Source organism: Daucus carota, chromosome 7 (assembly GCF_001625215.2).
Source record: "Daucus carota subsp. sativus chromosome 7, DH1 v3.0, whole genome shotgun sequence".
NCBI classification, from domain to species: Eukaryota; Viridiplantae; Streptophyta; class Magnoliopsida; order Apiales; family Apiaceae; genus Daucus; species Daucus carota.
This window is the reverse complement of record NC_030387.2, coordinates 31,341,978-31,366,015: the sequence shown is the minus strand read 5'-3', so window position 1 is coordinate 31,366,015 and position 24,038 is coordinate 31,341,978. Positions and strand designations below refer to the sequence as shown.

The 24,038-nt window shown below is 39.0% G+C and overlaps 2 protein-coding genes and 2 long non-coding RNA genes across 4 annotated transcripts; 3 read left to right on the top strand and 1 right to left on the bottom strand.

Annotated features, from left to right (window-relative positions):
* The first annotated feature begins 586 nt into the window (after positions 1–586).
* LOC135147745 (uncharacterized) lies at positions 587–1,590 on the top strand. Its single transcript, XR_010285530.1, has 3 exons — positions 587–950; positions 1,267–1,315; positions 1,452–1,590. It is a non-coding gene; the product is annotated as an uncharacterized LOC135147745 (long non-coding RNA).
* A 5,186-nt stretch (positions 1,591–6,776) lies between these two features.
* LOC108195272 (uncharacterized) lies at positions 6,777–8,584 on the bottom strand. Its single transcript, XR_001801470.2, has 3 exons — positions 8,146–8,584; positions 7,324–7,400; positions 6,777–7,187 (listed from the first exon to the last, which is right to left on the bottom strand). It is a non-coding gene; the product is annotated as an uncharacterized LOC108195272 (long non-coding RNA).
* Positions 8,585–11,213: 2,629 nt separating this feature from the next.
* LOC108194920 (disease resistance protein RPP8) lies at positions 11,214–14,299 on the top strand. Its single transcript, XM_017361855.2, has 2 exons — positions 11,214–12,210; positions 12,525–14,299. Exons 1-2 carry the CDS (start codon positions 11,214–11,216, stop codon positions 14,297–14,299), a joined length of 2,772 nt encoding a protein of 923 aa, XP_017217344.1.
* Positions 14,300–16,686: 2,387 nt separating this feature from the next.
* Positions 16,687–18,914, top strand: LOC108194919 (uncharacterized). The gene is made up of 2 exons (XM_017361854.2): positions 16,687–17,992; positions 18,098–18,914. The coding sequence occupies exons 1-2, from the start codon at positions 17,483–17,485 to the stop codon at positions 18,719–18,721; spliced, it is 1,134 nt and encodes a 377-aa protein (XP_017217343.2). The 5' UTR covers positions 16,687–17,482; the 3' UTR covers positions 18,722–18,914.
* Positions 18,915–24,038: the final 5,124 nt, after the last annotated feature.

Genomic DNA, 24,038 nt, shown 5'->3' with positions numbered 1-24,038 from the left:
ATTTTTAACTCATAAAAATTACCTTTTTATAATAAGAAAAATTTTACGATTGACTAGTGTTGTTAAAAAAACATACAAAATAATCATAAAAAAATTAATTTTTTTAATGCATGACTAATATTGTTAGTTCAAATTTTCTTATATTTCTACATCAACAATTACTAGGATCAATTATTTTGTTTACTAGACACAATAATCCTACTATATTTTTGTAAAAGATCATATAAGATAAGTATAAAATATTTATTTTTTATACCACTAACTTTTTATATATTTAAAAATCTATTTTTATGATATTTTGATAATCAACTATAAATAAATACTTGAAAAGAATTCATTTTTTCAATAATTCAACTTCACAATATATTAAAATATAATATTTTTATTATTTATAATTCAATTTGGTATCTCAGCTTCGGAGACAAGCCATTTCATTTTCCCCACATAATTTTTCGTCCCCCCAGCAATCCCAAATTTTCATTTCCCCCTCTAGCGTTAAACTCAAATTTTGGTTTCCCCCTTCCTCTCTTTGTATCTTTCTTCTTCTACATCTCCAATTAGTATACACAGTACACCAGAGAAGCTATCGAAACAAGGGAAGCTTGCTCTTGCATCATATTCCCTTACCCGCTTCCCCCTTTATGCTTCTCTCTCTCAGGGGTCTCTCTTCTCTTCTCTCTCACGGGTCTCTCTTCTCTCTCTGGCCATCTAGCTCTATTCTCTTCTCTCTCTCCAATAATCTCTCTCGCTGTCTCTCTTCTCTGTCCGGCTCTTTCTTCTCTTCTCCCTCGATGTCTCTCTTCTCTTTATCCTCTTTTTGTTTGTGATTAGGATTTGTTTTACATACTAACAGTTGTTTTTGGCTTGCTTTGTAAGTGGAGTGTGTTGATTCTCTGAAGCAGCTAAAGGAGAATAAGAATTTGATTCGCATCTTCATTCTGCTTTTGCAGGTCCAAACCCTAGATTCTCAATTTATATTTTTTTAATCAATTACATATTGAGTATGAATGTGTCAATGATTGTTCCCACACTACAAATGTGTGTGTTTTATATTATGCTTGCCAAATCTTACTGCTTCTGTAAATACTATATGTAAATATGAAAGTCTATGTGAAGCAAAGGAGACAACATATAAGCCAAAAGTAGGCAGTGCTAACTATTCACTCTTGTTTTCTCTGCTAAATTTAGATCCCTTGTTTTCCTCTTTGTCATAAGCTCATCTTTTAATTATTATTATTGATAAATATTTCACTTTGTTGTTTACAGGAATGATATTGAAGTAGAAGCACTAGTGATGAATTGAGAAGAATACCAGGTATTATATAAACAAAATTAAGTTAAGTTTTCACTTTGACTATATCATTTTAAAGTGCTCTTTGTAAATTCTGATTATATGGCTGCCAGATTGATTATTTTGCTTACCTTGTGTTTCAAACTTCTGGGAAGCGTAGCTAGCACTACCTTCCCTTCCCAAATGGCCTGAAGGATTGCTAATAGCATACATGTGTAAGTGACACAAATTGGGGGAGGAGCCCCTGCTGAAATTTAACCATTGAGTGTGTGACATTTTAATATATCAGTCCACACAGTTAACTGGTAAGTGATATTATAATTAATTTATACTTGTCATTATATTATTTTCCAAGTTCAAGTTATAGGTAAGTATATATTGTGTACTCTTAGTTCATTTAAACATGTTGATATCAGTGTCAACCAAATGTATTTCAAACCTCATACAGATTTTTGGTCTTGATATCTAGTAAGCTCTATTCCTTGTGAACCTATTCATTTTGTATTAAATGTATGTACGTGAATATTATTCCTACTCCTCATAGATCACAAGTGAATTACTGGTGCTGCAACACTCTCTATCAGATTAGGTACAAGGGTGTTGGAAAGCAGATTAGTTTCCAATAGTCTATGACAGGTCCTGATTGGAACCTACCATGCACTACTAGAAATATGCTAATACACATCAGTTAAAAACTGATGTCCCGGAGAATTGTAACTGATGTTACTGTGGGCGATGTTAAAGGTACCTGTCTTTAACATCAGTTAATAACTGATGTCTATTATGACTTATTACATCATTTTTTATTTAAAAAATGATGTATATTATACTATTTAACATCAGTTCTGTAAACTTGGATGATGTCTATTGTACTCATATACATCGGTTAATAACTGATGTTAAAACTTAGTACCTTTAACATCGCCGACAAAGACATCACTTGAATTTTTTGCTTACATCAGTTAATAACTGATGTCTATAGCCTTTAACATCACTTCAATTTTAAAGAAACTGATGTCATAATATTTGATTAACATCATTTCTTTACTCATTAACTGATGTAACAACATTGAATTAAAATCATTTTTATACGCCAAAAATACCAAGAAAACAACCAAATTAACAACTAAATCTTATTAATGCATATATAAACCAATTGTACTCTACACATCCATCAAATTCCAAATTGACCTACTACACATCCATCAAATCCGATATTGATCAATTATTACAAAAATTTATAAATCACAACATTTACAATGATATATTGTTATCACCGCACCCTCCAACCTTGTTCCTCTGCTTGAACAAAGAAGACGGCATATTGTAATCTCTGCACAAAATCAATTTCATGTGATTAATATACAAGAATATAGCAAAATGATATCCAGGCCAAGAAAAAAGAACAACTATTCCCCTCGCTTTCAGGCACAGACAATCACTTAGTATGCTTTATGTTAGCTATATATATATTGATCTTTGTCAACTGAATATACATGATTAATTTCAAGTTGGCAAATAATTGTATTCGTTTATTCATCAATTAGAATACTACAGAAGCGCATGCGCGCACACACAAATAACCGGGGAAATTATATTTTTATTAATAAAATAATGGTACTGAATAACATTCTTACATATAACGTAAGTACATACACAAACATTTACTGATGTAAGAGCTTGCCAGTAGTAACTAATTGCAATAATAAACTCAAATGGGCATACCTCATTTGTATCTCTCAAGCGTAGGACATTCAATCGTTTGGCTGGCTTCCGGTTTGTAAGAGTTGAAAGCTGCATCCAGGTATCAATCAGGAACAGCTTATATAGATTAAATGGAGACTCAAGTGCCTAAGTTCATAAAGATCAGCTAAAGAACATATCAGACCTTCAGCTTTAAAGAGTTGTGAGAGTCGCATTTGGTCTGTATAATGATAAAAGAAATTTCAGTGTCAGCAGAAGTAATTACAAATCACTAATCATGGAGTGTCAGAGTGGTGTGCTTCGAGTGCTAGCAGAGGTCTAATGATAAAAGAACTATTCTTTAATAGCTTACCAGAACATGGTGAAACTTTATTCCTAAGGGGGGAAGTTTTGGTTGAAACCATCATGGACTTCACTGGAGTATGGTCTCTCTCTGGCTATTCAACATTTTCATTGAGCTAAGAACACAGAAGAGTTGGATCAGGCCGAATCATCAAAGATTATTATTGCAATAGAGTGTTTTATCAAATTATTATTGAAACAGAGTATTTTTCGATGTCCATAGTAGTTATACTCTCGTCACTAGAATCAGAGCTATTTTCTGCCTTGTCAAGAAAATGTTATTTTCTTTGAGCCTTAAAACCTATGAAATTATGGATAGGCATCAACGATACTCATCTCAAAGAAATTTTACGCGCAGTCTCCAAATCTGCGCATGGATTCAACCGTAAACACTTTAACGATGTTCAGTCCATGAACAAGAGCTGCAAAAAGTGCTCCTTGATGACCGGAACTACAACAATATAATCACTCTGTCATTCATTAAATATGAAAAGGAGTGAAACTCTTCTGTATATAAAATACCTATACATTGGCCAGCAAAGCATGAATACTAAACCAAAGCTTATATGCACCATCTTCCTGTTAACTTTCTGAAAATAAAGTATACATGTCATAAATCAGAATTCATCATACACGAGACATTTGCGAATTTGTGCAGCATTTGACTTGTCACATTTGCCTCTTGTTTGTATTCTTTTTTTATCCTAAATGGTCAAGAGACAAGTATCATCCCTGTTTATTTTAACATAACCCAGTCCATTTTGCTTACACTGAAATTAATTGAAATCTTTAATTAACTTTTGTGAGTGTCTGGATAACACAAACTCGAAATTACCTTCTGAAGATTATGAACGCGTGCATCAATTGAAGTCATTTCCCTTCCCACTTGAATGCCAAATTCACTAACAGAAACAAGAAAATTGCAACTAACATATAATGGCATACTATTAGTACAAAATAAATTTCTATCTCAAACTGTCAAGAAGCAACATACAAAAGCAATTGAATATATTGATACCACATGTTTTACAAAAGTGGTGACCCAGATTACGAGTAATCAAGTAAAATACAAACAACCCACATAATTAATAAGCCCCCAAATAATTTATATAAGTGGAACAAACTAAACAAATATTTGACATAATTAAACATCTCCTAAACAAGGACCCATATATACTAGAGATACAAATCACAAGCACAATAGCACAACAACACAATATTAACCCAAATAGCCCTAACTCCTAAGAATCAGTAGCCCTCATATATATACAAGAACACCCAAATCAAGAATCTTCATATATATACAATAGTACAATATTAACCCAAAAAGCACCCAAATAGAGCATGTATACACTAATCAAAGCTTACCGACTCAAGAAATAAGCTCCTAATTGACTGATTAAGCTCAAGCTTCGAGCACCCGAAATAGAGAAGCTAGCAGCAAGATGCACGAGAAAGACCTCGGGACTGAAGAAGTAGGGGCGGAATCGAGGGTCTACAGCTCTTGGAGCGCCTGAATTCGGACGGAGATGATGAACGCCGGGGGAATCGATGTCGCGCGATTTCTAGGGTTCATGAGCAGAGAGAGTGTGTGTCAGGTCCTTTCTGTTTTAAATTGAGTGTGTTGTGTGCGTGTTTTAGTTTGTCTGAATGTTTGTATGTGTTTTATGTTTAAGTTTGTTTTAATTATTTTATGTGATGTTTATTGATATATATTTGTAATGTGTTGGGTTGTAATATTTTGGGTGATTTTAATTTATGTGTGTGTGATAGTAGTTTTAATTAGTTTAATATTTTTATTTAGTTGAATAATTATAATTTTTAATATTTTAAAGTTATAATATATATATATATATATATGATTTATGTATTTTAATAATTTTTAATATTTTAAAATTATATATATATATGATTTTGTATTTTAATGATTTTGATTATATAAATATTTTATATGTATGTGTTTGTAGTTGAATGATTTTATTTTAAAGTTTTATGTTATGTATATTGGAGGGAGATGAAATTTGTTTAAGGGAGGGAAGTTGAAATTTTATAAGGGAGGGAAATTTTTGATAAGGGGATGGTGGAAACTTTTTTTAAACACGTACCTTAGACATCAGTTGCATAAATAACTGATGTCTAAAGTACTTTAACACATCAGTTTAAGTGAAAATGATGTTGAAAGTATCTTTAACATCAGAGACATTTCTAACTGATGTCTGAAGTGTGATGTCTATTCCACTTTTTCTAGTAGTGATGACTGGTAATTTTTAAAGCCTACAAAGTCCGCATAATGGCACCCTTCTTGCCTACAATAAAGATTATAGTTTTTATTAATACTTTATGTAGATATTGAGAATCATGTATTTTAAGCTTGAAAGAAGGAACGACTAATTACTTGTTAGTTTGTTTATAGTGGTAGTGGTTATTACAGGCTGTTTTCTTTTTACTCCTCTTTCTGGTGCTTAATTGATATTCAAATATGTTATAGGTTCATGATACATCAGATCCAATGGTGAAGAAGTTAGGTGTTGGCTCACTTCCTGCTTTGGTTGGTTGGACTTCGAACGGGGAGAAGCATATCTTAAAAACAGGAGTCTCTGTAAAAGATCTAAAATCTGCAGTTCACGATCTTAGTGGTTTACTTGATGGTTAAGAGAAAGAAGAATAAAAAGGCTGGTTCAACAAGCAGAAAACAACAGACTGAACCTCTTTCTCCTTGGGTATCATCTACCTTGGTAGTTGAGCTTTTGTTAGTAGAATCTGGTGCTTGCAAGCAAATTGGGTGGAAATGTGGCTGGTTTAAGATATTGTTTCTTTAAATCTGTTGTTTTCTATAGGTAGAACTACTGTGAGCGGTCTAAACTTATTTGTGTTTGTATATTGTTACTGTAGTTGGTATTTGGTAATGGAAACTTTTGTTACTAATTTATGGCTTCTTAATTATATTCTTGAGCATAGTTTCATTAGGTTGTGTAAAACCATTGTCCGACATAACTAAATACAAAAGGAAAAAAAAGAAAAGAAAACAGTTGTCCCAAGCCTTACAAACACTACGCCATATATGACCTACAACAACATCCAAAAAATGATGCCATAACCCCAAAATATGTTGCAATAGCCCATAAATGGGCTATTGCAACATAAAATTTAAGTTGCTTTTTTCCATGTTGCCCTAGGCTTCTATTGCAACATAATGATCATCTACTGCAACATAGGGTTTTCTGTTACAATAGACATGCTACTGCAACAACCAACTACCCTATTGCAACTGAAATTTTATGTTACGTTAAACCTTCTGATTTCAAAAAAAATGGGACCCACGTGTGGGTCAGACACGTGTCAGTCCCATGTAGAGGTCAAAGTGTGGGGCCCACAAGGGCTACTTTCTACAACATATATTTGTACTAAATATCTGATATATATATGTGTTAATGCAACATTAAACTACTATGCAAAAGTTTACTATATCAACTGCAAAATTAACTAATCATTCATACAAACCAAAGTTCAAAACAAATCCAACCAAACTAAACTACCTAACAAATCCAACTCATCCTTTAGGTCTTCTTCACACAATCAATGTTGCGAGAGCCACCTGTTATAGTGACATGAGTGTTCCCTAGCTTTGCGAGCTGAATTGCGTAGTGACCAACACCGCCTCAAGCTGCAGCAGTTAGTATGTTCATAGGTGGGCGTCTTTTCATAGAACAACTCCCGCTGTGATGTGGCATTGGTAAGTGGTTAACCCATGAGTGCCTAATGCGGCACATTCACCAGCTGATAGTTCAAGTGGCCTTAGAACTGTTACTTCTTACTTTGCTACTGCATACTCAACTAATCCACCTCCAGTCTGTTTCAATATCATAATGAGCAAAAATTAATGAGCAAACATAACAGTACCAACTGAAATGTTTCTCGCATAATCCATTCCGCAATATATGAAGTACTTGGTCGAACCAAAACGGAGATATAAGAGTATTCTATACCGTTGTTCCAAGCATGGCCATAACTTTTTCGCCTTTCTTGAATTTTCTAACTGCAAATCCAACATCCACAACCTAACCTGAGATATCAGAACCATGCATTAATGTTTTATTTTCCAAAAATCAAATGCATGACAAAGCAAATTAGAAGAGCGGTGGTGACTGGATACATGTTAACGTTTCCACAAATAAGCAAAAGCAGATGAAATCGAACAAAATTTTAAAGAAAAATAAGTAACCACAACTATAAGAAAAAAAAATGTGAACACTCCACAAGACAAAGAAAAAGCAGGTGACAATGTATTAGACTAAAACTTCTGGAACACTAAACAAGATAGATAGAACATAACATAATTCAGTGAATCATAGTTCACTCCATGAAGTTAAAAAAAAAAAAAAAACGAACAATAAAATTTAAACTACTAGTTCCCATTACCCATTACTAGTTCCCATTAAGAAATATAAGCTAGGAGATCCTAAATCGTTTCACTGTCTTAATGAAATACTAAGATTCTCTGCTCTTCATTTTATTTAGTTCAAGCTTTTAGTCAAGTACAAAATCAACTAGTTTTACCCCATATTATACACATCATTGAAACAGTACATTGACATGTTCACACAACTAATTAAAACATCAATTCATTAATGAATAATCAGACTACCAGATACATAATAAAAGCTGGTCAAGCTACAAAGACAAACTTTTCAACCTAAAACCAGAGTACCAGAAACAAGCACATATACAAAAGCTTACATCATAAAATTACATACGTATAGATATACATATTCGTCTGTTTTCAAAATCCAAGAACAAAATCGGAGTACCTTAAGCTGAAGAAGCGCACATCAAAGATTTAAATCAGTCAATCCCTAAGGAACCCAAAGCCAGCCTAAAACAGAACAAAGATATAAAACAAATTAGAGACAGGGATAAAGATCTAAGAGAAAAAACAATATAACCAAAAAACCCCTGAATCAAAGGCATGAAAACCCCCAATTTTGATCCAAGAACAAATCAATTGAATAAACCCTAAATTTAATTCAAAATCCAGGTGATTTGTGAGAGCTTGCTCCAATTCCACGAGAACGAGTGAAATCGACCTCATTTTTATCTAAAGAGATGAAGAGAGAGACAGACGGAGAGAGTGAGAGAGAACGGAGAGATTGAGAAGAGAGACGAGGCGAGGGAGAGAACGAGTCAATAAAGCGTGTTTGATACTCTGAATGTTCAAAAATCTGAACTTGTGTGGATACTGGTTTATGTCCTCAAAAAATTTGCCTCTTCAAATTTTGTCCAAATATTTGGAGCCCGCCGTGCTGCAAATGAAAAAGCCATTTCACTTGTTTTAAATTTTTTAACATATTATTTATTAAAAAATTCTATTAAAATCCTTGTCTTTTTCAAAAATTTAAATTATAATTTATTTATACTTTGTATAATTTAAAAAAGGATCCTTACTTTTATCAAAACAATTTAGGGTCATAGACATATTATATAATTATTTAAAATTTAAAAATATTATGTTAAGAACTAGAATTTGTTTTTTAAAAACTTAAATTACCTTTATATTTTTAAATATAAAATTGTTCATTTATTTGAGTGACATTTTATTTTACGATATGTCTAATTATTTATCAAATTTAATAAATTTCAAGATTAAATTATTCAATTTCATAATAATTTAAAAACATAATCATTTAATATAGTTTTTTATTTTGAAAAATATAATTCAATTTCAGTATTATTATCTTATTCATAATTAAATCGTTCAAATTTATTATTTTTATTACAATTAGTCTTTTCCTATTTAATATATTATATTTTATCTATTAATTATTTAAAATTATTTTAACTTTGTTTTATGTAAATTTTATTATCATATTATAAATTATTAGTTTACTAATACTCTATGCAACACATGTATTCGGCTATTGCAACATCAAATGGACATTGATGGTTATCGTTGGGGTAGGTATGAATTAGTGCATCTAATGCAACATAATTTTGCAACACTCACGTTCATACCATTGCGGTAGGCCATATATGGCGTAGTGAAACAACACAATATTAAGAATAAAAACGTTGTTTAAGACATATACAAACAAGTAAATAGTAGTCACAAACCATTGTCTAAAGCAATATTACTCGACCATCTGAAAATAAAAACCGTTGTAGAAAAGCTTTCAAGACAATTGTTCTAATATACAGACTATTGTTATATGGGGCCTTACACAAGTGGCCCCTTCTACAAGACCGTTGTACAATGTAGTAAAACACAAGCCGTTATGACACAAATATTCTTGTCTGATACTCTTACTAACAAGTGAGTAAAACCAAAAACTGTTGTGGATACTCCTAATAACAACACAAATCGAAAATATGACTGTTGTTGTGAATTGCTTATAACAACACCTTGTTAAATGATTCCGTTGTTGTTTCCGGATGTAACACAACACGCAGAAAAACATAAACCGATGTGTTTCTTGATCTCACACAACGGTACGTACCGTTGTCTGAGGTGCGTATCAGACGGCATCTCAATAGACCACGGTTTTCTTGGGTATCAGACAACGGGCAAAAACCGTTGTCTGATGCTGTTTTTGTTGTAGTGGTTACTTTGTTGCAGATGTCCTGTTTGTTATTCTGATGAAAAACTAACTGGAGCCATTCAGGAAAATTATGAAAATCACCTGCTGCCTGGTTAATCCTCGTGAGTTGGTGGCATTCTTTTGCAAAGGAACAAGTTACCAGAGAGTGAATGACTGACTCATCATCTGAATTGCTAACTGAACACTTAGGATTAACCTAAATACACTTGCAAAGCAACATATCCTTTGTGGGCAAACAATTAGTGGACGCATGCCACAAATTTTTTTTAATCTTGTTTGGTATTTTTAAATTCCAGAGCTGTCTCCAAAATCCCGAATTGTCTGCTGTGTTGGCTTGGTCCTTAGAAGCTTGAATGAGATTATAACCACTTTTAACTGAGTAATTTAAGAAAACGAAGGTCGAAAGAAGGAGCCATGCCAAATCTCTCTCTCTATTGTTTATTTATTTATTGACAAGTGCTTTGAGTTGGACATGCTTCCAGAAGGATTGAAACACCTGAATTACCTCTGTTAATTGATACTATACATTGATGATTGGAGACAGCACTATCAAAAGCCTGCTGTTCATTTTCTTTCCTTCAATTATTGAAATTTGGTTTCCCATACTGTAGAAATGGCCGACACAAATCATTCGCAGTTGAAAGACCGGGAGATCTGTTAATTCACATTATATGACATCCTTGTTATGAATCGTAAACCAGCATACATAATTTTTATTTTTTTGTCAGGAGCATTCATAAATTTAGTTTTAACTAAACCAACATGAATTTATTCTTAAATTATCGGATGATCCTATATATTATTATATATCTATTACTCTCATTTTTTAACATTTTGTTTCATTATTAGGGACATATTTTAAGGCGTATATAAAACATAATTTCATAATTTATTTTCAAAAAATTTATTTTTCTATAATAATTTAAACATTGAACTTTTATTCAAAAGTAAAAAAATTTAAATTAGTTTATCAAACTATATTTATGAAAGTATTAAAATGTATATGAAATTACCGTCTCCCAACCTAAACAATTGAGAGGGGACGGAGGGAGTAATATATTATCTACTTGCTCGTATTCAAAATAATTTAATTTTTCTTTACTCTAGTGACAAAATAAGTTGAAGATCAGGTTTTTTTTTTGAATAGTAGCATTCGAAAAGCAGTTGTACTATTGTGAGGACCTCTGGTCTTTACCAATGGTTAGTGGTTTGCTAATAATGCATCTTATCTTTGTCTGCTGTTCCTCTTCTTTTGCTTCAATTTGGTTTCTGATACTGTAGAAATGGCCGACGCAGTAGTATCTTTCGCAGTTGAAAGACTGGGAGATCTGTTAATCTCTGAATCTAAACTCTTATACGGAGTGACCAACCAAGTGAACGAGGTTCGCGATGACCTCAAGCGAATGCAGAATTTCTTGAAAGAAGCTGACAAGAAACAAATTCAAGATGAAAGAGTGCGAGGCTGGGTGAATGAGATCAAAGAGCTTGCATTCAGAACAGAAGATGTTATTGAGCTTTTTGCACTACAAGCTGGTGGATCGGGCTTCAAGGAAGCGCTACGAAGATCAGCTTGCATCGCATGTCACTTGATAAGCCGCCACAATGTTGCTATGGAGATCAATGGTATAAAAGCTAAACTAGCTGATATCCGACAGAGTCTACCAACATTTGGTATTACAGGACTAGAACAGGGAGAAACCTCAGTTCCACAAAGAATTTTTTATTCACATGATGTTGAAAAGGATTTTGTTGGGATGGAGAAGGAAATAGATCAGCTGGTAACTGATCTGATGAAGAAAGATGAGAAACATGAAGTAGTTTCACTCTGGGGAATGGGAGGCCAAGGGAAAACTACACTTGCTCAAAAACTTTATAATCATGTTAAAATCAGAGATCACTTCGAAGCCTTTGCGTGGGTTTGTATCAGCCAACAATTCGACAGGGAACAAGTTCTTAAAGGAATCCTTAGACAACTTCTCCCTGATGATAGGAAGGGGAGAGTTTCAGACATGGAGGATACTGAATTGGTCGATGGACTACGCAAAGTTCAACTAGAAAAGAAGTGTTTAGTAGTTATTGACGACATCTGGAATGTTGATTCTTGGAGAATGTTGCAGCCTGCATTTCCACTTGGTGAGAAGACTGGAGGTTGCAAGATCTTACTCACCACTCGTCACTTAACGGTGGCAGAAATCGGGTCAGTTTGTAAGATCCTGGGTTTGACAGAAGATGAGGGCTGGCAGCTACTTTCTAGGAAAACAAGAATATACGACCCCCCAGGTTACTTCTACAAACTCTCATTTTTCTCTATTGATATGAATGTATATAAGAGCATGATATGTACTTGATATTGTGAACCACATAGTTGATACTTGTAGCCTTGTAGGTGATTACAACAAAAACATATCACCCAGGTAGTTTACCTCTGATAATGTATATACAATTATAAAGAGCAGCTTGTTATGCAAATTTTGTGTATATGCGGTTGTTAGGCAGTAGTTTAATTAATTCAACAAGAAAGAAACTTATAGTTAATGTTTATATTATAATTTATACTATAATCATCCATGCCACATATATTTTTATTTTTGCAGAGCTACCGGTGGCCTCGGAGTTGGAAAGAATCGGAAGGGACATGGTAAAAAGATGCAAAGGTTTACCGCTTGCTATATCAACACTCGGAGGAATCTTAAGAGGCAAACAATTGTTGAGAGAGTGGGAGAAAATAAACAATGATATTAGTTTCTACTTGGTCAAGGGCGAGGGAGTGGGTGAGGATGATGAATACTACACTGTGAGACAGGTTTTAGGCTTGAGTTATGATAGTCTACCATCTCGTTTGCGACATTGTTTTCTTTGTTTTGCCAATTATAAAGAGGATGAAATCATTCAGACAGCGGACTTGTACATGTTTTGGATGGCAGAGGGTCTGATATCAGTGGAAGATAGAGCACAAGGGGAGATGATGTTGGACGTAGCAGAACGCTATCTGGATGAATTAGCACATCGAAGTCTTGTTACAGTTAAAACACCTGATGTTGCAAATGAATCTTGGTCAAAGTACAAAGAATGTGTTGTTCACGATCTTATTCAAGATATGTGCTGGTCTAAAGTAAAAGAGCAAGGAGTGATGAATGTTATTGATTTAGAGCGCAAACTTGACATTGGATCCAAAGCAGGCATAGTACGCAGATTGTGTGTTCGCTCATATAATGCTAACAGAGATGTGTTAGAACCTTATGATCGACAGATGCTTGCACAAATTCGATCTTTTCTTTTTTGGAATGATCGGAGCTACGACCCTCCAGTGTGGCCAAACAATATATTTACTCTCGAAAAATTTAAACTGCTCCGCGTTTTTACAGCCAGGTACTGTAATTTAAGCAATGAAAATGTAAGGAGCCTATCGGAGCTAGTTTACTTGAAGTATTTGAGTTTGCAAGATTGTAAGTTGGATATTTTGCCAGCATCAATAGGGAAGCTAAGAAATTTGGAAACCCTTGATGTAAGAACGCGAGGTGCTGGTTGTTTGAGCATACCAAATGTTGTTTGGAAGCTCAAGTTGTTAAATCATTTGTACCTCCCAAGGTGGATGTCAGTTGGAGGGAGAGCAAAGAAGTTGAGATTGGAAGGTTTAAATGAGTTACAACTGTTGTACGGTTTCGACTCGAAGTATTGTGATGCACATGATCTCCTTCGATTACCCAATCTCAAAGCTTTTCAAGGAGATATTACGGTCGAGGAAAACCTCACGACACAGACTATTATTGATTTTGCCAATTTCAGGGAATTGCGTCACATAGAGATTCTAATTACTGTCAGGGGAACACAAGTTGATTTGATGTTACTTTTAGAGTGTTGTTTCATCGATTCGTTATCCATATATGCATCTGCATGTGTATTTCCGAAGGCGTGCGACTGCACTCGTTTCTCGAAACGTCTCACCCAGCTATGCTTGAACAATTTTATATTTGAGGAAAATCCGATGGTGTTACTAGGAAATCTTCCCAACCTACGTGTTTTAGATCTATATTCTGTGGAAAGCACTTATTTGGACGGGGAGATGGTGTGTTCTGCTATGAGTTTTCCGAAACTCCAAGTCCTATCTCTCCAGAAATACAAAGGTTTAAGAAAATGGAGGTTGGAACAAGGAGCCATGCCAAATCTCTCTCATTTGTATATCAACGAGTGCTCAGAGTTGGAGATGCTTCCAGAAGAATTGAAACACTTGACTTTCTTAAAACAACTCTATATTTCCTGGATGCAAAGAGAATTCACAGATAAAGTTAAAGTGATAGATGGTGTGGAAGGCCAAGATTTCTACAAAATTCGTCACATTCCTATGGTAGGTATATATAGGGATGTTTAACGAACCGAGCTGTTCGCGAACAAGCTCGAGCTCGGCTCGTTAAGAGCTCGTTCGGCTCGGCTCGTTAAGTTAACGAGCTCGAGCTCGAACACAAAAAATTGTTCGTTAATTAAACGAGCTCGAGCCGAGCTTTTAGTATGTTCGGCTCGAGCTCGGCTCGAGCTCGACTCGAGCTCGCTCGGCTCGAGCTCAGCTCGTTAAAGCTCGAAAAAATGTAATATTTTTGGGTTTTTTTTTATAATTTATATATGTTATTGAACTCAGAATTCAACATATAATTTATATATGAGTTAATTGCAAAATGCACCCCATAACTTGGGTCCAAATGCATTTCAGTCAACATACTTTTATTATTTGCATTGTGCATCCCCCTGGTAATTAACGCGCTGCAAACTGCACCTTTTCCGTCCAAAAATAACGGGCCGTTAACAATTAAATGGTAAGTGCGGCAATTAAAATTTAAAAACACTAAACCCCGTTTAATTGAAAGAGATTAAGAGATCTTAATCTAAATCTAATAAACACTAAGCCCCGCGCATTTTGCAATCTAACACACACAGTCCCTTCTTCTCGACCGTTCGCTCTCCCCTCTATAAACCCTAAATCGACTACCAAGTAACCCTAAATTAGTGCTAATAAATCCTAATTACTCGCTAACCAACAATCATGAGAGGCAGATTAAGGAGTTGTTCGGATGAAGGCAAAAGTCAAGGCGCCGATGAAGGCGACGTTTCTCTGCTGCCAAATGGGAAAGAAATCCCCGACTATGAAGGTAAATTTCTTCCTTTTTCGAGGCTGTATATCTGCATGTGAATATCGTCAATCCCCCCTTTTAAGTAGCATGCATACAAATTAGGGTTTAATTAGATTTGTTGGCCCCATTTAGATACTTTTGTACTATGTCTGATGTGTGCTTTAAGTAATTAGGGTTTAATTAGGAAGTTGTGGACCCATGATGTTTACATTTCTGAAAACATACCATGTGCTACTCGTTTAACTGCTGCATTTTGTAATTGTGGTCCATTTGTTGTAAAAAGTGATGCTTTTGTGAGAATATTCTCTTCATTGCTGCTTCTTTATGTGTAAATGTGCTTTATTGTCGGTCCAACTTGTAATTTTTTATGCAGATATGAGCTTACATTTTACTCTTAAATTACACTATGGTGGGCATGTCAATGAAGATATTACTGGTTATGTGGGTGGGAAGATAGCTTATTTTGATATGTGTTCTGTCATGGGTCTAAATTTACATGAAATGGAGGCCATGATTGCAGAAGTAGGTATAGTTGGGGAAAAGGTTGACCTTTGGTTTTTGTGTGATGAAGCTGAATTCACCCCTGAAAATTTATCACCCCTGGAGACAGAGAGAGACATTAGTATCCTATCTTCTTTGGTTGAGTGCAACTACAAAATGATAAGGCTGTATGTTTCCTCAAACATGCCAGCCTATGATGGTGAAGAATGGGATTTTTCTTATACACAAATGGCAATTGATCAAAGAATTGAGAGGATAGAGGATATTAGGGTTGAAGTGGAGGAGAAGTTGAATGATATAGAAGAAGAGGGTTCTGCAGAAGACGAGGAAAAAAGCTTCCATGGAGATAGTTCAAACATGGACTCAAGTGAAAGTGATTGCCCTAAACCTAAGAAGAAGCCTAGGAGAATTCCACCTCCAAATCCACCTTACAGGGCTAGGAAGAGGGGTAGATATTCCATGTTGAGGGGTCTTTTCAAGAACACACCTGAGACTCCTGTGATAATAGATGGTGCTGAAACTGAGGAAATGGTTCAGGGTGATGACAAGTGTCCTGCCAAGGGAAAAAAGAAGAAAGTTGAGAAGAAAGTTGAGGAGAAGTGCCCAGACAAGGGAAAAAAGAAACAAGCTGAGGAGGATTGCCCAGACAAAGGAAAGAAGAAGCAAGTTGAGGATGAACCTGTTGGTAAGTCCAAGAGAAAGAAGTGTAAATCTGTTGTTAAGTCCAAGGGAAAGAGGAAGGGAAAAACAGTTGAAGATGTGCAAGTTGAACAGTGTAAATCTCTTGTAGTGGATCTGTCAAAGGGGCTGCAAGTGGAAATATTATGGAATAAAGAATTCAAGGGAATTGAAGATGTATAAGGAGGCCGTTGGGCGACAGGTGATTATGTCTCCGGAAGGCATGTGGTGTGATTCCAAATCTTTCTTTATCGTCAAGGCCCCTCTTGTCGAGGAGAAGAGTTTTTACACCAATATGGCCGGGTTCTATCGATCCAAACACCCGGATGGTCCGTTGGCTCCTTACGACGAAGGAGATTTTGATTACAGGTTCAGGCTGTCGTCTGTCGCCCGGGCTCCTTTTCCCCTTAGAGATCATATAAAAGAGATGCCTGCGGATGTTGCGGATAAGATGATCCGGGCAGCGTTCCAGATTCCTCCTGACGTGGAGTGGAGATGGCCTGAGCCCGAGGAGAGGATATACCATCGCCCGGCTGATGGTTTTGTTCCGGTTTGGATGGAGCATCTTAGATCCGGGTGGAACCCGAGGTGGCACATCTTTTTTAAGCATCTGTGTAAATATGAATTCAAGTGTTCTCCGATGCAGCTGACTCCTAATGCCATCAAGTGGATGACCTGGTTCTTGGCGGCCTGTAATAAGAAGAATTACTACCCGACTTTCAAGCTCTTCCACATTCTGTTTCAGTTCAAGAAGTCCGGGGTGAAGCCCCTTTATGAGTTGCGTTTCCGTTCTAAGGAGCTGGGTTTGGGAGCCGGGTTCATCAGCCCGGTCATCCATCAGAGTTCCCTGAAGGGTTGGAATGGGGAGGTCCTCATGTTGAAGGGTTTAGATCTGGGTTTTATGCCGTATGTTGTTTCTGATGAGAAACAAGTGAAGACAGATTTTGGGGCTCTGGGTGCCGCGGGTGCGTTCCGGGAGCAGCTTCGCGAGTTTTGTGGTTGCCTCGGGTCCCAACTGACCCGGGATTCATTTATGCAACACGATAAGTTGCATGGATATGGCTGTAAGTAGTGTTTTTCACCCGGGTTGTCTCTGTTGCTTGTACTTAGGAATTTTCCGTTGTCTGCTTTCGTGTTTACCTGTTTGTTGTTCCAATTTTTGTCTTGGTTATATGTTATGTTGTTTCTGACCCGGGTGCTTCTTTCTTGTTTCAGGTTTGCCATACTTCGACCCGGATTTGTGGAAAGAAATGGCAAGTGATTCATTTGCTGCCCATCTGAAGAGCTTGGGGGCGGCTCACGTCCTTCCTAAGCCGGCTCCAAAATCTAAGTCCGCGAAAAAGAAAGCTGAATCCGGGTCATCTCGGCAGGAGACAGAGGGTACGGGTACCTCCAGTGCCAACCCGGATCCTATCCTGGAGGTAGAGGATCCGGAGCTTGGCGCTGACCAGCTGGGGGTAGAGAGTCCGGATCTTCAGCCGAGGTTGAAGAAAAGAAAGCCAAGTTCCCATGTGAAGAAAGCTACTGGGGTTGGAAGTGCAGACCCGGGGAAATCGGCCATTGAGGTCCTCGATGTGGATGTGGATGCTGAGGGCGAGACCGGGCTGGTATCGGAGGTGAAGAAGCCCGAGTTTGGGAAATACTCGGTGAAGAAAGTTATAGGGTTGATGTCCGAGCTTCCTTCGGACCAGGACTGGGAAGTGATGGGTGAAGAGGGTTTGGTGGAGAATTTCAAAGAGATTGGGAATCTTTGGGGCCAGGTAATGTTTTGACTCTCTTTCTTTTTGTTTTTCTCCCTTTGTATTGTTTGTGCCTCCTTCTCTTACTTTTTATTTTCTGATTTGTTCTGAAACCCTGGTTTTCAGCTTGGTGGCCGTCTGGCCGGGTTCAATACTAATGCTTTGAACCAGTTGAAGAAAGAGAGGGAGTTTTCAGCGTCCACTTTGGCCCAGGCTGCAAAGTTGGAGAAGAGTCGGGATATGGAGAGGTCGGCCAGGGAGGTCTTGGAGTCAAGTATGGCGACCCGGGTCAAGGAAGCTGAGGCCCTTAAGGAGGCTGAGCTCGGGCAGAGGGTTAAGGATGCTGAGGTCCGGGCGGATGCGGCTGAGAAGAAGGTGTCCGGGTTAGAGAAGGAGATTGCGGATCTGAAGTTGCAGCTGGAAACCCGGAGGGCTCCTGAAGAGGTCGTTGCCGAGTTTCAGAAATCCACAGCCTATGCAGATGCTTTGGCGAAGGCTGCAGCCGCCGAAGTCATGCGCTGTTGGACAGTGGCTGAAAAGCACATCAAGACGGACCCGGCCGCCAATGCCCAGAGTTTTATCGACCTTTACATTGCTGCAAAGAACAAGATTTCTGCAGGCGAGGGGGAGCCCGAGCCTTATGTTGACCCGAATCAGGAGGTGGATTCTGATTCCTCTGCCGACTCGGAACCCCTGGCCGATGAGACTCCTGCCGATGATCCTCCTGCTGATGATATTCCCTCTGCTTAGTTTCTTTTTCCTTGTTTTGAAATACAATCATTTGTAAGGCTGAATTCTCTGCTTGGATTTGGATATTTGTCCGGGGTCTATGTAGATCCTGGTTTATGTATTGTTGCTCTTGCTATTTCCTATGAAATATTCTCTTGTCATGTTTGCCTATGAATGGTTTCGTTTGCTTTGTATATTGTTTTATACAGGTGTACTCGGGTAATGCGTACCCGGGTTGATTGCTTATAATAGTTTTGTACTCAGAAATTTTTCTAAGTAATGTGAACAGGTGGATCCGGGCAACATCTACCCGGGTTGGTTTTTCTAAATAAATGATTGCACAAATGGACCCGGGTAGGTATTTCCCGTGTTGGCTGTTTTTTCTTGGCTTTTATACTTAGAAATTTTCCAAGTCAAATTGTTGAGTGGATGGACTCGGGTATGTCTTCCCGGGTTGGTTGTTTTCTTTGGCTTTTTATACTTAGAAATTTTCCAAGTTGAATGGACCCGGGCAACATCTACCCGGGTTGACTGCTTGACTGTATTTGCCTTCAGAATTTTTCCCAAGTACATGAAATGGATGGACCCGGGCAACCTCTACCCGGATTGATTGCTTTAATGCGTTTGTACTTAGAAAATTTTTCGATGTAAATGAAATGGATGGACCCGGGTTGATTGCTTTAATGAGTTTTTGGTTGCCTTAGAAATTTTCTAAGTAAATGGGATGGATAGACCCGGGTAGATCTTTCCCGGGTTGATTGCTTTATTTAGCTTTTATGCTTAGAAATTTTTTCCGAGTGATGGTATGGATGGACCCGGGTATGACATGCCCGGGTTGTATGCTTTCATTTGCTTTTTATACTTAGAAATCATTCTATGTTGAATGATTGCATGGATGGACCCGGGTAGATCCTTCCCGGGTTGGTTGTTGATATTGCTTGGTTGCCTTAGAAATTTTCTAAGTAAATAATAACATAGATTCATCGGCAGCAAAAGACTTCATTGATATTAACACTATTACACAGCTTTAGAACGATCAAAATACATGATTGCTTTTAGGGATATGTAGCTGTCTTCTAGGATCCTTGTCCTTCTTCCTCATTCTACTGGTAGAATTTTCTTAATCTGAGTCCGTGCCAGGTGTTAGATACTTCTGACCCGTCCATATGCTCCAATTTGTAGGTGCCCGGCCTTAGGACTTCTTTGACTTTGTAGGGGCCTTCCCACTTAGGCATCAGCTTGCCAGTGTTGGTTGGATCAGAGGCTTCGGTGTCTCGTAGGACCAGGTCTCCTGCTTGAAAATTTCTAACCCGGGATTTTTTGCTGAAGTGATCCCGGGTCTTCTCTTTGTATTTTTCCATCCTTGCGATTGCCTGGTCTCGGACCTCATCTACCAAGTCCAGGTTGACCCGGAGTCCTTCTTCATTCGCAATTTCATCAAAGTTGATTGCTCTGTAGGAAGGTGACCCGACTTCGATTGGGAGCATTGCCTCCGTTCCATAGGCCAATTTGAAGGGAGTTTCTCCGGTGCTTGTCCGAGGACTAGTTCGGTATGACCAGAGGACATGGGGTAGTTCTTCTGGCCACTTGCTCTTGCTTTCTTCAAGTCTTTTCTCAATTCCTCTCAGGAGGATCCGGTTGGTGACCTCGACCTGGCCATTTCCTTGAGGATAGGCGACTGAAGACTTCTTGTGCTTGATGCCTCTTTCAGCCAGGTAGCTTTCAAAGTCCGACCCTATGAACTGGGGTCCATTATCTGAGACCAGGACTCTTGGTAGCCCGAATCTCATCAGGATGTTGTCCATGAACCGGATGACATCTTGCTGATTGATTGTCCGCATTGCCTTGGCTTCAACCCACTTGGTCATATAATCAATGGAAACAAGCAAGTATCTGAGGTCTCCTTTAGCCCGGGGAAAGGGTCCCATGATGTCTATCCCCCATACAGCAAAGGGGATCGGGGATAAGACCGAGGAAGGTAGGACAGGGCTTACCCGGGGCACGTTGCTGAACAGTTGGCAATTTTTGCACTTCTTAACAAACTCGACGGCATCTTGATGAATTGTTGGCCAGTAGTAGCCTTGCCGGATGATTTTATATGCCAGGCCTTTTGCTGACATGTGATCTCCACAGATCCCTTCGTGAACTTCTCTCAGACAATATTCGGCTTCCTCCGGACCTATGCATTTCAGGATTGGGGATGAGTAGGTCCGGCGAAAGAGTGTTCCTTCTTCGACAAAAAACTTGGCCGCCTTAGCTTTCAGCCGTTGTGCTTTTCCCTTGTCTTCAGGTAACTCTCCCCTCTCTATGTAGTTGATCAGGGGAGTCATCCAGGTAGGGTTGTTGTTGATTTCGAAAATTTCTTCATGATCTATTGTTGGCTTGTGCAATTCCTCGAAATAGACCGAGCTATCCAGGTCTGCTGAATTTTGGACCAACCTGGAGAGGTTGTCCGCTTCAGCATTTTCTTCCCTGTTGACTTGCAAGATCCTGCACCCGGGGATCAGAGTGAGGTAACCTTTTACCAAGGCCTGATACTTGGTCAGGATCGGGTCTTTGGCAAGGTACTCCCCATTGGTCTGTCTGACCACGATCTGGGAATCACTGTAGATGGTGAGGTTCCGGATTGACAAGGTCCGGACCAACTTCAATCCCGCTAATAGGGCTTCATACTCTGCTTGATTGTTGGTTGCTGGGAAGTTGAAAGAGATTGCTGTTTTGATGGTGAACCCGTCCGGGCTCTTCAGGATTAGCCCGGCTCCTGACCTTTCGGTTGTTGAGGAGCCGTCAACATGGAGTATCCAAGACTCCGGGTTGGGTTCTACTGGAGCTTCCGGTTCGGTTTCCATAGGAGATGACTGGTTTTCTGGGAAGTTGCATTCCACTACAAAGTCTGCCAGGACCTGGGCTTTGACTGCTGTCCGGGGTAGGAAGGTTAGGCTGAACTGGCTAAGTTCGATCGCCCAGTTTACTAGTCTCCCGGAGATGTCTGGTTTGTGAATGATTTTCCTCAAAGGTTGGTCTGTGACGATCCTGATTTCTCTTCCTTGGAAGTAATGTCTGAGCTTTCTGGATGCGGTGATCAGTGCGAAAGCAAATTTCTCTAAGTTGGGGTATCTGGTCTCCGCATCTTTGAGGACCTGGCTGACATAGTAGACAGGCTTCTGCTTCCCGGCTTCTTCCCTGATCAGGGCTGCCCCAACGGCCAGAGGTCCGGCTGACAGGTATAGATAGAGAGGTTCTCCGGGTAAGGCTTTTGTCAGGATCGGGGGTTTGGACAGGTATGCTTTTATTTCGTCGAGAGCTCTTTGGCAATCCGGGCTCCATTCTACCAACTTCTGATTTTTTGCCCCTTTTAACAACTCAAAGAACGGTAGACATCTTTCAGCGAGTTTGGAGACAAATCTCCGAAGTGCTGCTAAAGACCCTGCTAGCTTTTGGACTTCTCTCTGAGTCTGAGGTGGTTGCATCTCTTGTACAGCTTTGATCTTCTCCGGGTTAGCCTCGATACCCCGGTTGCTTACCATGAAACCCAAAAACTTTCCAGCCTCTACCCCGAAGGTGCACTTGTCCGGATTGAGCTTTAGTTTAGTTCTTCTCATGTTCTCAAAACACTCTCTGAGATCTGAAATGTGACCCGGGACTGATGTAGATTTGGAGATGATGTCGTCGACGTAGCATTCCAAATTTCTTCCAAGTTGGTCCTTGAAAATCTCGTTCATTGCCTTCTGGTAAGTAGACCCGGCGTTCCTTAACCCGAAAGGCATCAGCTTGTAGGCATAGACTGCTCGGTGGGTTATGAAGGCTGTTTTGGCTATGTCCGCTGGGTTCATCTTGACCTGGTTGTACCCGGAGAAAGCGTCCATGAAACTTAGCATCAGGTGTCCGGACGTGGCATCGATAAGCTGGTCAATGCTTGGTAGAGGATAAGGGTCCTTGGGGCATGCCGCATTCAGATCCGTGTAGTCGACACACATCCTCCACTTTCCATTTGCTTTCTTGACCATGACTACGTTAGCTAGCCACTCCGGGTATTTGATCTCGCAGATGATATCCGCCTTCATCAATTTGCCAACCTCCTCGTCTATTGCCTTCTGCCTTTCTGGTGCGAAATTTCTTCGTTTTTGTTTGACTGGTTTCTTCTTGGGGTCCACATCCAGGCTGTGCATTGCTAGTGACTCGTCCAACCCGGGCATGTCGTCCGGGCTCCAGGCAAAGACATCTGCGTAGCTCCGAAGTAATTGGATGAGTTCTTCTTTAAAAACGGTATCCAAGCCTTTTCCAATTTTGATTTTTCTTGTCGGGTTGTCTTTTTCGATCAGGACCGACTCGGTCTCTACCGCAGCTTCGACCTTGGTTAGTTCTTGTGCTGAGATCATTTGCTGGATTCGGGCGTCAGTGTTCTTTTCCACGAAATCTTGAGCTGAGCTCATGGTTGCTTTTTGGTTGCTTTTTCTGGGATCAGGGTTGGTTGCTCCCGGGTTGATGTTACCCGGGTCGAGTTCGATCACCTGGACTTCTCCTTTGGGGTTTGTTTTCTGGTGAGGCCGATGTTTTTTGTTACTTCTCTGTTTTTGGAAGACGGTAGCCTTTCTCTTGTTGTCCATGTGGGTTTCCGCCATAACTAAGGCTTGGCTGTAACACACCCCGGCTGTTTCCGAATCTCCTTTGACTTCGCCTACCCCGAACGGAGTTGGGAATTTGAACTTCAGGTGCGTGACAGAGGTGATGGCTTCGATTTTGTTTAGGCCCGGGCGGCCAATAATCACATTGTAAGAGGAAGGAGTGTCTGTAACATAGAATTTGATCATATGGACGACCTGGGTTGGTGCTGTTCCAAAACAAACCGGGAGGTAAAGGGTGCCTAGGACCGGGACAATGCTGTTCCCGAATCCGTATAAGGGGTCCTCCCTGTAGTCGTTCATCCGGATGTTCCCTAGTTGCATTCGGTCCATGGTATGTTTGAACAAGATGTTTGCTGAAGAGCCGTTGTCAACTAGGATCCGTCTGACCTCATTCTCGGCTATATCCAAGGTTACCACCAGGGCTTGATTGTGACCCCGGGTGACACCCTCGAAGTCCTTGCTGCTGAAGGAGATGACTTGTTCGGGGAAGGCTTGGATGGACATGACTTCTTGACAGGAGTCCGGGCTGGGAGGAGGGGAACAGGATCCGCCCAATACTACGTTGACAATGTTCTTTTGTTTCCCCGAACCATCTCCCTTGTTTGCTGTATTCCGGGCTATATATTGCCCCATGTTTCCTTTGCTGATCTGTTCTTCAATGAAGTACTTGAGGGATATGCAATTTTCAGTTTTATGACCATGGGTACCATGGT

Coding starts and splice junctions, on each gene's coding strand:
- LOC108194920 (XM_017361855.2), top strand. CDS start 11,214: ATGGCCGACGCAGTAGTATCTTTCGCAGTTGAAAGACTGGGAGATCTG. Junction 12,211..12,524: donor AAGAATATACGACCCCCCAG/GTTACTTCTACA, acceptor TTATTTTTGCAG/AGCTACCGGTGGCCTCGGAG.
- LOC108194919 (XM_017361854.2), top strand. CDS start 17,483: ATGGCAAGTGATTCATTTGCTGCCCATCTGAAGAGCTTGGGGGCGGCT. Junction 17,993..18,097: donor TTGGGAATCTTTGGGGCCAG/GTAATGTTTTGA, acceptor CCTGGTTTTCAG/CTTGGTGGCCGTCTGGCCGG.